General features: G+C 40.2%; 1 protein-coding gene across 7 annotated transcripts in view; it reads left to right on the top strand.

Moving 5' to 3' along the window:
• Positions 1–16,063, top strand: part of LOC115006858 (carboxyl-terminal PDZ ligand of neuronal nitric oxide synthase protein-like) — a 165,333-nt gene that overhangs the window by 115,599 nt on the left and 33,671 nt on the right. For all 7 annotated transcript variants that reach the window (XM_029429433.1, XM_029429431.1, XM_029429430.1 and 4 more), the window contains one exon: positions 7,893–8,054. In XM_029429433.1, the coding sequence (XP_029285293.1) occupies positions 7,893–8,054 (162 nt within the window). The remainder of the gene's footprint in view (positions 1–7,892; positions 8,055–16,063) is intronic.

Genomic DNA, 16,063 nt, shown 5'->3' with positions numbered 1-16,063 from the left:
CATGGCAGTGCTTGTACAGAGCGTGTCTTCAGCCCTTATTACTGCTGACAGGAAGCAGTAATGATGGTGCAGGTGTTAACTCCTCTTCTTGCTTCTCACCAGAAAGTGCTGTTGCATTGGGTTGCATACATTATTCATTCTGTGTCCGTTGTTTTGTTTTTAGGGAATGTAATGTGCTTTTTTCAATAAACAATTTAATTAATTGGATTAATGTGAATGGTACCAATAATTGAGCAATTGGTATGCAAACTGAGCACTTCAAATTCTAGGGATGCATCACGATCAAACACCGTCCAAACATGAGCACAGTTTCATTACAAAGCAAGAATTTCCTTCGCTGTTAAAGGTAGTCATGGCTTTTATCCAGTCAGACTGTAATCATCCTGAATGCCACTTTCACACGTATGATTACTCACCTGACCTCAGGGTAATAGTGTGAGGATGACACGAAGAGTAAGGAGGAAGTTGAGTTAAACCTGAAATGGTAGAAATCACAGCTTTCCTGTTTGTGTGATTTGGAAATGAATGTGTGTACACACATCACGCAGCCATCAATATGGAGAAAAGATGCTGCGGTGCCAGGAAGAATAAGACAAAGAAATTAGGCATTGGATCATTTACAATCCGCAAGAAAAAAAAACTGCATGCACCTACTTTGAAATGCGGAAATGACGTCATCAACTGGCAATCACGTGCTTACCGAAAATGGCCGAGTGATACGAGTGGATTTTAGTTTCGACAAGCGGAAAGTTTGTCTCAAAACTCTGTGTGTAAAATGCAAATTTGCAAGCGTAGAATTGAGATCCGCAGATATAAACTGGTTTCACAAATGCTTTTCAATTAGTCGTAAATCTATTTAATGTATTGACAGCTTTTTATTTTTCATTGGAGGAATTTGTTTTGTGTATTTGCAGATCCGTTTATTATGTATTTATTTGAGGGGTTTTTTTTGCATTTGTGTAAAGAGTTTTACATTTACACACACAGATTGATTATTTTTATATATTTCGAAACATGTCTGGAGAGGATCTTTTAAAAATTCGATTTCTTCTGGTCACAGCCCCAACAACCCTCACCAGTTCATGACACCACTTGTTAAGAAGGATGAGAACCCCTCATCTGAAGTCTCTCTAATCTCCATCCTTTTACCCACACACACACACACACACACACACACACTTTTTCTATGGTTGTCTGCACAGCAGCCTTGCAGGATGGAGGCTCATCTTTTCAATAGTCCTTACACATAAGCAGGCAATAAAAATACAGCCTCTCAACTTTTTACAGACTGTAAACTCAGTGGGTTTGTGAGAGAATATCACTTGACCCATTTATTTTGGAGGACCAAGATCCACGTTTTTCCCCTGCTGGGGTCACTTGCCTTGATAGCCCTGCATTTGATTTCTTTGCAAGTGTTTCTGTGTGTATGTGTTCACTTGTAAAGTTGTGATGCAATGTCAGGCTGCTAACAAGTGAGGAGTCACAAGCCCATTGTACAGACCAAATCATTTTAGCACAGATCTTTCATTGTGTGTTTCTGTCCACATCTGATTTCATGCCTGCATATCTGGTAATATCATGGTAGGTTGAAACATTGACCTTTTGACCTTAGGCAGAGCTGAGTCAGTCCAGGATTCATCAGGTTTTTTTGCAGGTTTAAATCTGCAGGTTTAAATCTGACTATGGGTGGGAATGGTGAAAAGGGCACTGACTCAAATGATCATACATATACCACACATGGGCTTTGTTTCTCCTCTCTCTCTCTCTCTCTCTCTCTCTCTCTCTCTCTCTCTCTCTCTCTCTCTCTCTCTCTCTCTCTGTCTCTCATACAACCATGTGCCACTCCACAGTCCAAGAGTTATGTACATGCTGAGATTGACTCAACAAATGTGTTCAGTTGTTAAACTCTGGGATACATAGTGGCCTTTAAGATGCAACAAAATGGACAATTCAAGACCAATTGTCAAATTGGTGACACATTTTAAGTACCATGTAAATAAGATCTAACCAATGAGGCAATTGTAATATTCTCAACATCCTGTTTCAACACATGATATCTTATTACGCATGAAAAAAGGTATTTCCCGTGTGCCTTTTAATCAGGATTTGGTTAAAAAAGAAAGAGTGTGGTTAAACAAGCATATTTAAATGTTCAGTGTCTATAACAAATTCACAGCTGCTAATACCAGAATATACACACACGCAGCTCCTGTGACAGTAGTGAGTAGTGGGGATCTGGGGTTTTATTAACTGCTCAGTTTTATTCTGGTTGTGCTTCTTCACTCGAACTAGAGGCTGCTGCTGAGTCAGCAGGTTTTCTTTGTAAACAAAGACTATATAAAAATGATACATGAATGATCAAGGACCGTGCACTCCAGTCACAGATCCACCAATACACTTTGTTAGAAACTCGGAGCATAGCAGGAGATCGTCTTAGCAAACTGTGAGCTGAGGAGAAAATGATGTCAGGAGGCTGTAAAGTAACAAAAACATATTTTGAAGTCATTACAAACAGTGTAAAATTGAAAATGGCGCACGACCAATCACCGGAAGATGTATAAATGAAATGACATGGAAGCACTGAATGCTCCCCAAAGCAGCACTCCAAGAAAAGACTTTTCCCGGACAGAGTGTGAATGATGTGTTTTGTCCCTTTACAGCCTCCTAAAATAGTTTTTTATCCGATAAGTTCGTATTTACAAACTTCTTCACGTAAAATATTTTAAGATCGAATCTGTGACTAATTAAACCTCCAAATACTAGCTTACCGTACGATTGTGTGTCATCATTTACACTTAATGAGGAAACCTTTAGCTAAGACAACAAGAATGACATTTAGAAAAACTTTGTTGTGATGAAAGAGAAGCAAAGGCATCGGAGATAATAAGGGCACTAAAATCCTCACATTTGTCGCAAAGGTGCAGGTATTTATTAACGAGCTCTGTGAGATATATAAAGCTCCTAACCCTCAACATTAAGAAAAAAATATTGTACATGGTTCAAAAGAGACCTTTCTGATTAAATCAACAACATGCCTGACTGTCTCCCATGTCTCCGTGCGTGCGTGCGTGCGTGTGCGTGGGAGGGGACAGTCTGCTTGACAGACAGAAAGCAGCTCGTGTAATCACAGCTGGAGGACAAGAAATAAAGACTTCCTTTATCCCATGTCATCTATCTTTAGTTTCCTTTCTGGCTCACTTTCACCTTTCTGTTTTTAACCCCTATTTCACTTCCCTGGCTTCTTCCCCACCTCTTTCTGTCACTCAATGAGTATAACAAGAGGTTAAAAAATAAAGGAAGACTGCAGCTGCCTGCTAAGAGCCCATATTAACATGTGCATGTGTGGGAATTAGATGGCAACAGGGAGAGTTTCACTCTAGCAGGTTGGACTCGAGCAGTTATCATGAGGAATTTCAGTGTTCGGCCGCTTTTCTCTATCTTTACTAACTCCCCCGCACACTTTGAATATTCTACTCTGCTGTCTACTGTAATTGGCTTTGACTGCGGTAAACAAGTTTAGAGGCTAGAGAGGCTAAAACAGTGTTTGAATATGCAGGTCTTTACTCAACAAACTGCTTCTACTACTGTGTGTGTGTGTGGGTGTGTGTGTGGGTGTGTGTGTGTGCGTGTGTGTGTGTGTGTGTGTGTGTGTGTGTGTGTGTGCATAAGCATTCATATTGGATTTAGTGCTCGTCTCTCTAACGATTGGTCACCATCGGATCATTGTCGTCCATCCATCATCTCAGTAATTGACTCTGCTGTCCTACATAAAAAGTTAACTAACTTTGAAGAATGATGGATGTCATCACTACTGAAGCATGTTTTATGAATGGACTTTTCCTCATACTTAAACTCAGACTATAAATGTGCTGTTTCTCAGTTAAACATCCTTTTTCTGTCATGTACCACAAGCCTTTCGAGCTCCGTCATCCATTTTTCCAATAATTTTCCATCCAATCTTCAGAGCTGTTTGGGAACATTTTGTGTGTTGTTTTTTTAATTACAGTGATTGGCTCAAGGGGACGTTTGTAATTACAGATTAAAACAAAGAGACTTATTTCAGTTAAGAAATTCAGTTTGGCCCTGAAGGGGAAACTGTTTACCGTTACCTTGATGTTTCATTGACTTTTAATATGTTCTGGTTGCTTCTTTAAATCCCAATATTCCACCTCCTTTTAGCTCTGGTTATGTTGGACCTGCCTGGGTCCAAACCTCTGGGATGATTCAAATGAATAGAGTGAAACTAAGTTTGTTTATCAGCCTATGTTTTACCAACCTCTGGGTCTTTACATGTAGCTGCAGATGCTGGGACTTCTTCATCAGCTAATATTTCACTTGTCTGCCGTTTGGGTCTGGGCAGTTGGTATATACACATATACTCGGCTTGTTTGAGCTTTTTTTGCAGAGGACAGCTGCTGACACGGTCATACAGGGGTGATGATGAGAGCTGTAGAACCTAACCATACAGTCCATGTTCCGATGAATGAGTCAAAGGGGGTTAAAAGCTGCGTAGAGCTGTTGGGTGTTCATTCTCACCGGGTTCAGCACTGTTATGCTGCCAGTGTGCTTCTTCAGAACTGCTTGCCCCCCCCCCCCCCCCCCCCCACACACACACACACACACTTTTTGAACATCGCATTAGTTAGGGCTGTGTCCAACCATTAGTGTAACTTTCCCAATCCCACATATACCCACGTCATGCAGTGATTGGCCAGTGTGGAGATCAGAGAGTAACCTGGCTTTGAACTTGTCTCTGTAGCTCTCTTTTTTTTATTTCTTGACACAACCATTTCTGTCACTTTTCACACGAGTGCATTACTGAGTGTGAATGCCTTGTAGGAGAGACTGTGTGAAAGTGTGCGTCGTTATCCCCATATCAGTTACCTTCAATGGTGCCTGTTTGGAAAAACTATAAACACTTTTGATTTCAACATGGTGGGACAAGTCATACGAACCACTTCTTTTTGTATTAAAACCAGGCCCTACGTGACATTTCCACATAAAAAGCAGTCATTTGTTTTAATGTTAAATGTCTGCCTTTTTCCTTTTTCTCCGTATTCGGTTCTCACTACACTACCCAGAAATGTCCATCGAAATAATGTGCAAGGTGCAGCTAATGTCTTTTTCCTAGAAGTTCTGTGAATGATGACAGTAAATGTAAATACTCTTATATTAGTGGTTATTGGTTAAACTACCATTTATTTGGTGGGAGAGTAAAATAGATGTTTTGTTATGGCATAATGTTGCAGATGACTGCTCAAATGTACAATGGGATTTATTTTCCATTCATGTTGTATCTTATTCTGCTGCTGACAGTCTGTTTAAGTCTGTCTTTGTTTTCAGTTTCTCTATAATTGAGAACAATTCTTGTGTCCACAGTGCTTGAAAGCCAAACATATCTACATTTCTCCTCTCTGTTAGTTTGACTGCTGATTCATCGTATTCACTCCTCCAGTCTCTGAACCTCGCTGTTGTGCTTGACAACAGTCGCTGTTTCAAAGCGAAAGCAGAAGTCTTGTTTTACAGCCGAGGGTCGCTTCAGGTTTCTGCGAGTAGCTATTATAAAAGCAAATGTGAATGATGTGTCTGTTTTATAGAGGCACTTTGAGATAACCAGATAACCTTTTGTCTTGCTATTGTCATTATTATCTAAGGTGACAAACAACCTGTCAGCTTCGATCATTTGCTGTCATTAACCTGAAAGATCCAGTTTAGACAGGCCATCAGTCATATATTCGTGTGTGTGTGTGTGTGTGTGTGTGTGTGTGTGTGTGTGTGTGTGTGTGTGTGTGTGTGTGTGTGTGTGTGTGTGTGTGTGTGTGTGTGTGTGTGTGTGTGTGTGTGTGTGTGTGTGTGTGTGTGTGTGTGTATCCCTTAAGGCGAGTTCAAGTTCAATTTAATCAGGTGTCAACTGGTTTGCTGTCATTTAGCATCGTGACTCCAGTCACTTTCAAACACCTTGTGTTGCCCATTAGTGATGTGACACAGTTTGGATTCAGTCAGCAACCTCATTGTTCAAACCTGGCAGCTGTGACATCCAGCAACCAGTTGCTACCTGAGGAGATAGAGGTGACACCAGCAGAAACCAAAGAAAGCTAGAGTTTTACAGCCAACCATGTATAAAGCAAGCAAAGAATGCACATTTAGTTTTCATGTGTATTTTGCACTACGTTGCAACAAGAACAACATTAGAACTTCAATAATAACAAAGTAATTGTGCCATGTTAAATAGATTAACATCTAAAATGTGATCTACATTCATAACCATGTCTTCTCATCTCCATGTTTCTTGTTGTTGCATCAACTCTGATTGTGCCTGTTGAATAAGGTTGGATTGGATTTGTCTTGCATCACAGTGCGAGCTCTGTTTCATATCAAAACAACAACAAAGCATTACATTCCAATGCTTGCTTCCACTTGTCTGATACACAACTCCCCAAACCCACCTCGGTTAGGTCTTTCCACTGTTCCAACAACCACCAACTGTAGTTTGATCAAAATAATCCCTTAATGCACTGAGTAACACGCTCTACAGCTGTTTCCCCCACTGTCTATCTCCTTGCCCGCTGAGCAGCTGCTCTCACTCGCTCTTCAGGGGCCGACCAATAAATAATCAAAATAAACGCTAAAAAAAATCATAGTACTTGATGTACTCAGCCAATAGCTGATATATTTGTCCAATCGTCTAAAATACATCAGCAAATAAGAGACAGGAATTCAGATTGCGCAAACCTCGGGGTGTAAATGCATCCGTCTCTCAAAGACACATGTGTAATATTTATTCTTCCCAAACGTAACTGCGGCAGTATTTTATCCGCGTATGAGACGCTTTACATATCAACCCTTCTGTAATCTATTAAGTGTTCTATAGAAGATGGTCACTTGCTTGATGACTCATAACATGCATTGAAGGGTTAAGGCTATACCCCCGATAGCAGTAAAACATTGTCGTAATCCCTCACTGGCTTCCCAACATTAAACAGTGCCAAATGTGTTTCAAAGCACTGCCGACAAAGAGATTCTCCTCCTGATTGAATCCAGGTCTCAGCAGTGACGGGAGAGGACTTTTTTTTTGTTCTCTATTACAACAATGCACCTTGTAGAACTCGTAGCAAGGAGGAAATCAAGGGAGAGAAATGTGGACAAAGCCATAGTGTGCGTGTTCCTCACTTTATTCCTGTAACAATCACAGAAAGTGGTAGAAAGCGAAATACGATTGTCCCCTTTGTAGCAACTGAGGTTTTTCATTTTTTTTAATATGTGATTCTTCTCCACTCTCATTTCATAGCATATGTGATTAAGGCACCATATCTGCATAACAAAAAAAACATTTTGACTGATTGAATGATGGAAAGGGCACAATTTGTGACTGGTTACTAGAGCTTTGAAACAATTAGGATGCTTGATGGTGTCAGGCGAAGGAGAACTGGGTCCCACAGCTCATTATTGTTGGAGTCTCAGTGCTACTGATCTCAGTTCTCTGCACCGCTCATTCCACACTGGTGCAACTAATCAGCAGTTCCACATTTCAAATTCAGTTTCTTGTTTTGATGATGACTTGTTCTCTAAGGCATTTTATTGATGCTATTGCTTGTCCTGGTTATATCTATTTATTCATTAGTCAGTTATGTTCTGTTTTTCTGTGTATCTGCATCCTCAAACTTTTTGAGAACTTTTGAAAACAGTTTTTATCGTAGTTTGACTCATCAGTGACAGATTGTTGTAAGAGGCATTAAATAGCGGATAGTGCAATAATATACTAGGCAGCAATAGGCTTCTACCCGAGCAGTGTTTTACTTAATGTTCCAAAATTGCAGTCTTTTCCTGGCTACTTGTTAAATGTTTAAGTTGGTCACTAAATATTGATGTCTCTCTCCTCTCCCTGGTGTCAGGTTTCAGAGGAGGCCTCTCTGCTGATCGCCAGCCCCAGGATGCTGCTCCCTGCATCGAGCATGCTGCCACCAGGTGGCCCCCTGTCTGTCCACCACCAGATCCAGCTGCTCCAACAGCAGCTCCAGCAGCAGCAGCAACAGACACAAGTGGCTGTGGCACAGGTGCGTTTCTCACATATACACAAATAAGAAAGTGTGCCCCGGCCGGTGGGCTGTGCTTTGCTTGGGATTGGCTGTTTTCAACCTGGCGGGCAGGTCACAAGCTTTATAATTGAACAGCTAAACAGTACACTAAAATACATTTCTGAAAACATTTGAGGCAATAATTAGGCAATGCAGTAACAGAATCTTGATTCGTAAACATTTTTAAGAAAAAAGTAAGTTTGACAGATTCATCGAAGTTCACGAGCAGTGATTGGCACTGGGTGAGAGACTCCTCGGCTCTGATTGGTTGTTTTCATCCGGGCGTGGTGGAATCTTCCAAATGCCATGAGGAGCACTGGAGGAGGCAGAGGAACATGATGTTTTTAATCAAGATTATCTCATCAGGATGTAGTGGCCGCATCAGTATCAACAAAAAGTTATTTTTGATAAAGTTACCAACTGCAGCTTTAAAACACTGACATTTCAGGCTCTGCCGGCTTCGGTGTGAATCGTAGCAAGAATTAGCAGGAAAGACAGTCAGTGCTCTCAAGTGGGTGGTTAGGAATAAAATGTATTCAAAATGTATGGCCTAATAAATGATAAAATTACAGCAACATTCATAGGTCCACTTGCCTTTCTCTGGCTGTCAATTAACCCAAATCAATAAGCAGTCTAATTCCACAAACCTGTGTCAAACTGAACACAGTACGTGCGAGCATATTTACAGAAAATGCTCCCGGAAAATTTAAGGTTAGGGTTACCATTATCCATCCATCTTTGTATCTTTATTCATTTTTACAGGGTTGAGGGCGGCTAGAGCCTATTCCAGCAAAATACATCTTAAAATCGTTTTGTATTAAATGATAGAAAATTAGCCTTTGCTGAGCATACTGCCCGGGGAAAATAAATCTGTGAACAATTGGAATCACTCCAGCATCATTGGCAGAGTGAAGGAGATCAACAATACTTTTTGAATTTCAAAAGAAAAGTTTGAACCGAGTTTACACAGCATGCCCACTCACACACAAACACACCCCTGACGTGTCTCAGATTGTTAAATACTGACGTCTCACGGCTTCCAGAGACGCATACAGGGCTCCTGATTGAACCTCCTGTTCACACTGAACTCAACATTAGACAGACCGCTGCTACAACTGACAGCTCACATATTCGGGATGAGTGTGCCCAGACATAAATGCCATTAATAATACCTTAATGAAGTCAGAGGTCACTGTAGAGACACTGGTGTAGATTTTTTTTTAATGAGTTATGTATTGCATTTAATTTGGAATATTTCAAATGGGTATGAGCTACCCTGAGTTGGTTTTGTCTGACCTTGGCGTTTATCAATGTTTCCCCGGTCATCCTAACTTGTCTGAGCTGCTGTAAATGTTAGCTTCCACTGACTCCTCAGTTTGCTTCTTTTAAAGCTTATTTGTCTTGTGAGTCTAAATCTGTGTGCTGCTGTTGTCATTGTCCGTCATCTAGGCCTGTAATGGTAGTTCTGAAATGATTATTTGAGTAATAAATTAGCTAAATGACAGAGTCATAATCTAAAATGTTTCTAAATTATCAACCAATGTGTGGTTCCCAACCTGGTGGTCAAAATGTAACCAATAATGTGATAAGTCCGAAGATCATTTATGTGATAGGAAAGGTGGACATTTTTTTTATTTAAATGCTGGATAGTTCTACCTCTTCTGATCTCTTACAATTATTCAAAGGAGAAGTCCAGAGTTAAACCAGCAGTTATTAGTTCTCTGCTCCCCATGCATTTTAAAATGTGAGGATTTGGTGCACCTCGTGTTGATCGGACCAAACTAGATATTTGAAGACATTACTTTGCCCTCTGGGAACTTCTGGTCAAGCAGCGACCTCCGGGTCTGAAAAGTAAAGCCCGACTTCTCACTTGATTTATTACCTCAGTAAACCTTTTCCTGAAGAATTAATTATCTTAATCGCTGGTTTCAAGTCTCCTTCAACACAGCATGACGTTCCTTCTGTAATGGTCCCATTTAGAGTAAAATAGACTAATAATAAAAATAACTAGAAAATGTGTTGGTCCCAGCTTTCCCAATGTGAGAATATATTGCTTTTCAAAGTTTTATATAAACATAAATGCAATATATTATTTCATTATATCTATAATGGTAATAATTGTTGCAGCCCTATTTTCTTTTCATTTCTCACCTGTGAGTACTTTGTTAGATTATTTCAGCAGCTGTATTTCAAAGTAATGCTGCAGTACTGCAGGGTTTTTGTCATCCCAGCTTAATATGGAAGAAATAATTTGGGCTGAAGTAGTGATTATTTTGTCAGATGGAGGTAAATTAACTAACTGGCCAATTGTAATCATGGCTCACTCAGGGATGAGTGGACATGGACATTTAATGAAGTCAGGGAAGTGAGGGAGTACAACGACGATGTGCCTCTAGATTAAGTTTGCTCTGCTGCTGCTCTGTCATTGCTTAATGAAATTTTACCGCTCCCTCTTTCCAGTTTACTTACTTTCGTTCAGTCCTTCCTTTCTCCATTTCATCCTTACTTACGATTCACTCATTAGTTCGATACTTCCTTCTGTTGCTTCCTCCCATTGTCTTTTATCCCTCTACTTCCTGCCCTCCCTGCAACCTTTCTTTCTTTCCTCCTGCCACCTTCACCTTCCTTCCCTCTTTCTTTTTTTCTCTTTTGATTCGTCAGTGTGTCCTTCATTTCTCCTTCCCCATCTCTTCGCTCAAACACATCTTCCTTACTTCCATCCTTCTTTTTTTTTTGTCCCTGTCTGTTTTTGCGCCTCCATTCTCTCTCCCACACTGTTGCTTTCGACTTGTCTGTCTTGTGTCTGGTTCTCTCTCTCACTTCATCAAGCACTCTCTCGCCATCTTACGCACATTTCATAAGTGCAAGTGCATTTGTAGAGGTTTCCTTATCGTTGCACCAGCAAAGTGATCATTTCCCCCTTCAGTTTTTTCTTCCAAATTTTGAGATAAAAATAGAGACAAACAAGTGTTGGAGGGGTTTCAAACACGCTCAAATAAAAGGGACCTGGCGTGGGCAGGGAATGCGATGATGGTAATCCTGTGTGAAGAGTACATCCTCAGCAACCAACCCTGTAGAGTCAACCAACAGTCCTAATCCCCTTACGCTCCCTGTAGGAGAGGCACTGTTTTTCAATCTTGTCTGAAACAGAAATGGTATCATTTAAACAGCCTTGTCAAACAGTTTCTATGATATCTGCATTTTTAGATTAGGAGGTAATCCACAAGGTCTTGATTTATTTTTTTTTGTTCTCATTTTGTCTCTATTTATGTTTCCAGTGATAACAGAAGATTCCTGCATGGCACCTATTACTAAACTCTAAAAATAAGGGCATACATACACATACAGTAAAGGACATGTATGCACTGGGAGGCAACTGTAAATACGTTGTGTATGTTTCTGTGTGTTTAAAATCAGTTACATAGAGACGTGTTTTGCATTGTAAAGAACTGACGAGATGGAAGCGAAAATGTCAAACTGTTGGGAAGCAGGAGTTGGGAAGATAAAATGTGTCCTCCGGCACTGCTCTGTTCTGGGGAACAGTTTTGAACAAAGAAAGCAATAAAAAAGGAAGAGAGATGCTGTCGCCTAATTAGAGCATTAAGGAGTCATTTCGTTCGCTTGAAGCTCCTTCAATTTCACGACTCTCCGATAAGAGAGCAGAAAACATTGGGTAGCAGCAGGTTTACTACCAAGGGACCACCATGGTGAAGCGCGGGCGGAGCACCTTTTTAATTGACTCTTTGTCTGGGTTCTACTTTTAGTTAGAGGTTTTAGAGCTCTCTATAAGGTTTTAGAGGAATATCAACATTATTGTTTCTAGTGGATTGTCACACTGTTCCGACATTCTGGTTGAGTGTTTTTCATTCTTCCTTTTTTGTGCATTTACTTACTGTAATCTTTAGATGAGCAATTCAATTGTGTTGGTCTCTTGTCTTGTCTTGATGTCTCGATACCAATCTATTGCGTCACTGATGTACACCTCATAATAATGGAGTTATGGCACGGCCTACATTTCCACACGCAAATAAGCTTCCACAGTAGCGACGCGGATGAAATAATAGTGCATATATACATATAATAAACAGTATATATATTGTCATGCATAATGGATGGTTGTCTTGCAGTGTATCAAATATCATTATGGAATCATTATTGCTTTAAAACAATGTTTTGTCTGAATATTTGTAGTCCTACTTCTGTTCCATTTACTCTTGCAGACGACAGCAAACATTTGTGTTGGTCCTCTGCTTTGTGTAACGTTGTTCATGGTCCCCAAAAAACGATGGAGGGAAATAACAATAACTTTGTTTGTATAGCGCTTTTTAAAGGAAGAGTTACGAAAACCTTACTTTGAAAAAGTAAGACAAAAATATGTCAAATTAAAAAGACAATAACACATAAAACAAATATAAAAGTCACTAACAATGAAGCTACCCTAACTTTAACAAAGTGTTCATTTTAACCCAAGCAACAATCTTTGCCTAAACCTAGACCTTTATCCATCGTGACACATCTTTACGGTTTTAGACAAATGTGTCTGCCGACAGGAGCATCAGATCAGACGACGCGTCTATGTGTCAGTCTAGACTAGAGGGCATGGACAGAACATTTGGTCGTTTGATTTATAGATCAAAATGTTATCCTAGAGTCAGGTTCAGGGCCTCCCACAGACAATCCTATTAAATATCCCCAATGAATATTGTATTTGTTTGTCAATTAAGTGATATTCCCATTTCGGTGGAGCCTTTAAGAGACAATGAGATGAAGACACACATGGCCAGATAAACACACGTACTTAGGAAGGAAACAGCCAGATTGATCCAACTGTGATCCTTTAAGAATTTTTTCATTCCCTTTTTATATTGTATCTGTAGGACCAGCCTCTGTTTCCACAGAAATTGGGTCTGCTCATTTGCACTATAAAACCAAATGTAACCTTGTGTGGCTGCAGCACAACGAGACGTTATGCTCTTTGATCAGATATTCAGATTACAAAGTCAAGGTCTGACTTTCTGAATTTTGCTTCTCATGCTTTGTTCAGTGTCCTTTTAGCAGCTCAGTGAGGGACATTCAAAAGCAGACAGCATCAGGACAAATGTGACACTTGCTCCCGGGGCCTCAGCACAGACCATGCAGGAGAGGCTGATGCACTATTAGAAGTGTCAACAGGGCAGTATTATGTCAATGTCAAGCTGCGGTCTTCCATAACTCAAAATGAGGTCCTGTCAGCTGCAAATTACACCACCAAAGTCATCATCGAGGTGTCAGTCTTTATAAATGAGTTCCGCAGAGGCAGCCTGGCCCCAACACAATCTGGAATCACCTCTATTTGTTACTAAGTGCAAGGATAATGGAAGTGGATGACTCTCTTCCTCGACGCTTGTTGTTCTCTCTGACAATGTGCGTGTGGGACAGGGGGAGGTATGAAGGCCTTGGGACGGGGGCTGTGAGTTTTGACTTCATCTTATGTTTCTCTGCCTCACTGGCTCCTCATTAGGGTGGGGAGGAGCTGATGAGGTTCCAACTGAGATGCTAAAAACATTGTTATGTCTAAAAACAGAAAAGGTGGGAGGCAATGATGGCGGAGATGACGTGAGAGAAAAGAGACAGAAGCATAGCAACGAGTTCATTGTGAATCAATTGTTAGTTTTAAAAACCGAGAAGAAGTTATTCTCCATAAAATGACCCATTCTTCATATTCAGTTCATTACTACGGATATGGATGCAGCGCTGGATGAAGAAATCTAATATCACAATAAAAAAATCAAATCTCACAATATTTCTTATCAAACACCTCGATATTGATATTGATATTGATATCGATATTGATATTGATATCGATATTGATATTGATATTGCGACGATATTGTGTGGTTGATGCTTTCACAAAATATTTACACAATGAGATTGTTGATAAATAATAATCAGTAATGTGGTTATAATGACTCGGTAGGTAAAGGGAGATAAGTAAGCAGCCTTTAAAACCAGAAAAAACAACTCTTATATTAACGCCATATTACGATATCCAAAAAACAAGAGGATATTGATTTAATATTATTGTATTGCCCTGCCCTATATTGATGTATACTTGGAATTCAGGTACTAAACATTCATATATTCAGAAGAGTAATCTGTAGTGCTGAAGCGATTAATCAGTGAATACATTATAGTTTTGTTAGTCGTTAGAAGTATTTGCTAGTTTGCTTGACATAACAAGACAATGTAAAGATTTCACCTTTCCCCACCTGGGAACTGAGGGTGGACAGTTTTCAATATTTTATGATCATTTAAAGACAAAATGATTAATAAATGAAATCTATCAATTCAAAATATAATCGAGAGTTCAATCAATAATGGAAATAAATGCTTTAATTTCAATAAGAGGGATATTCTTTTGATACCTAATCTAAAATAAATCAGTAATGAAAAGTGTATTTGTTTGTTAATTGGTTAACAGAGACGAACATTCCTGTTAAAATGCCATCGTTGGCCAAAAGGCTAGTTTTCATCTGTAGTAAGCAGACAGACTGAAAATGTATATTAATGTTAGTAGAAATATCATAGAGGACATCATTAAGATACTTTGTCAGGTCCTCATTAAAACATGCAGCACAGAAGCACACAACATTCACCGCAGTACATCGGGGAATATGAGAAACATGGACAAAACAAGACAACATTGAGCTGCAGTATTAGATACAGTACTAATTGGAACAGCAACACACTAATGTCTACATCTAAATCAGGGGTGCCCAAAAGGTCGATCGCGATCAGAGACAGAGCGGAGGAAAGGAGAGGAGAGAGCTACGCACCAGTACCCCCCCCCCCCCCCCGTCGCGGCATTTTTTAATGCAGGTACATCACTTGGACCTGGTCATTTTAAAAGTAGCTCACAAGCCAAGTGTGGGCCCCCCTGATATAAATAAACATCTGGAGTTAACCTCATCGCAGCATGTTTAGTTGATGTTCAGACTGCTCATGAGTTACTGAAGGTCTCAAATTACAGTTTTATTTTGTTCTGTAGTTTTTCCTTTGATGTGTTACTGACGTCAAGAGCCACGAGCCTCCATGCTGCCACGTTACCACATCAAGCTGAAAGGAGAAACCAGGGAGTCATCACAAGTTTAAATGACTTGTACATCAACACGAGGCCCCGTGATTCACAGCGCTCTGAAAATACTCTCCCGCTCCTGTCGGCCCTGCTGCCTTCTAGACAGTTTATGGGCACCTGTTCAGACGCGCTCTAGTAGACTAGGCTATTTATATGTTCGCCAAAAGAGTTGAAATGGTTTACTGAAATGAAGCAATTTGAAAAGAAAGGAAATGTATCATTGGATAAAAGCATGTTTGACGCTCTTTCCTTCCGTACCTCTTTGCTTATTAGACGGACGACATTTGAAGTCCCGCTGGACCTTGTTTAAACTCCAGGTTTAAGCTTCATCAAACTATTGAGAGCCTCTGCTGTCAGAAAGCCATTAGTAAGTGTGCTCCTTCAACGCACTGGGCTCCTTTTGAACCATTCTTGTGATTTGAAACCTTGAGAATTTCTCCTTTTGAAATTGTTGAAACCAATTATGTGCTCAGAATAGCAGCTGGCCGAGTGAGGTGGGAGGTGGGGCCACTAACATTTGATTTGGAGAGTACTTTGAAGTGAAAACGGGGAGTCATTGTTGCTACAATAGCTGTAGGTGTGTGTGTGTCTGTGAGTGTGAGCTAGGACATTTGTGAGTGAACGGTGTGTCCCTCCCTCCCCTCGTATATAAATGATTCAGAGTGTTATAGAAGTCCTAGCCTTTTGGTTCTAAATTGAAATGGAGTCTGTGCTTTAATCTAGCAGACCACAGCAGACTGGGGCATTAAGGTTACACAAGGATCAGAGCAGCCACTGGAGCTCGGTTACTGTAATAAAAATGTAATAGACTGATATAAAGCCACAGAAATTACAAAGATCTCTTATCGTGTGAGTCTGAGTGTCTGCATTTGCA

The sequence above is a fragment of the Cottoperca gobio genome, chromosome 4 (genome assembly GCF_900634415.1).
Source record: "Cottoperca gobio chromosome 4, fCotGob3.1, whole genome shotgun sequence".
Lineage (NCBI taxonomy): Eukaryota > Metazoa > Chordata > Actinopteri > Perciformes > Bovichtidae > Cottoperca > Cottoperca gobio.
This window is presented reverse-complemented; position numbering and strand designations above follow the sequence as displayed.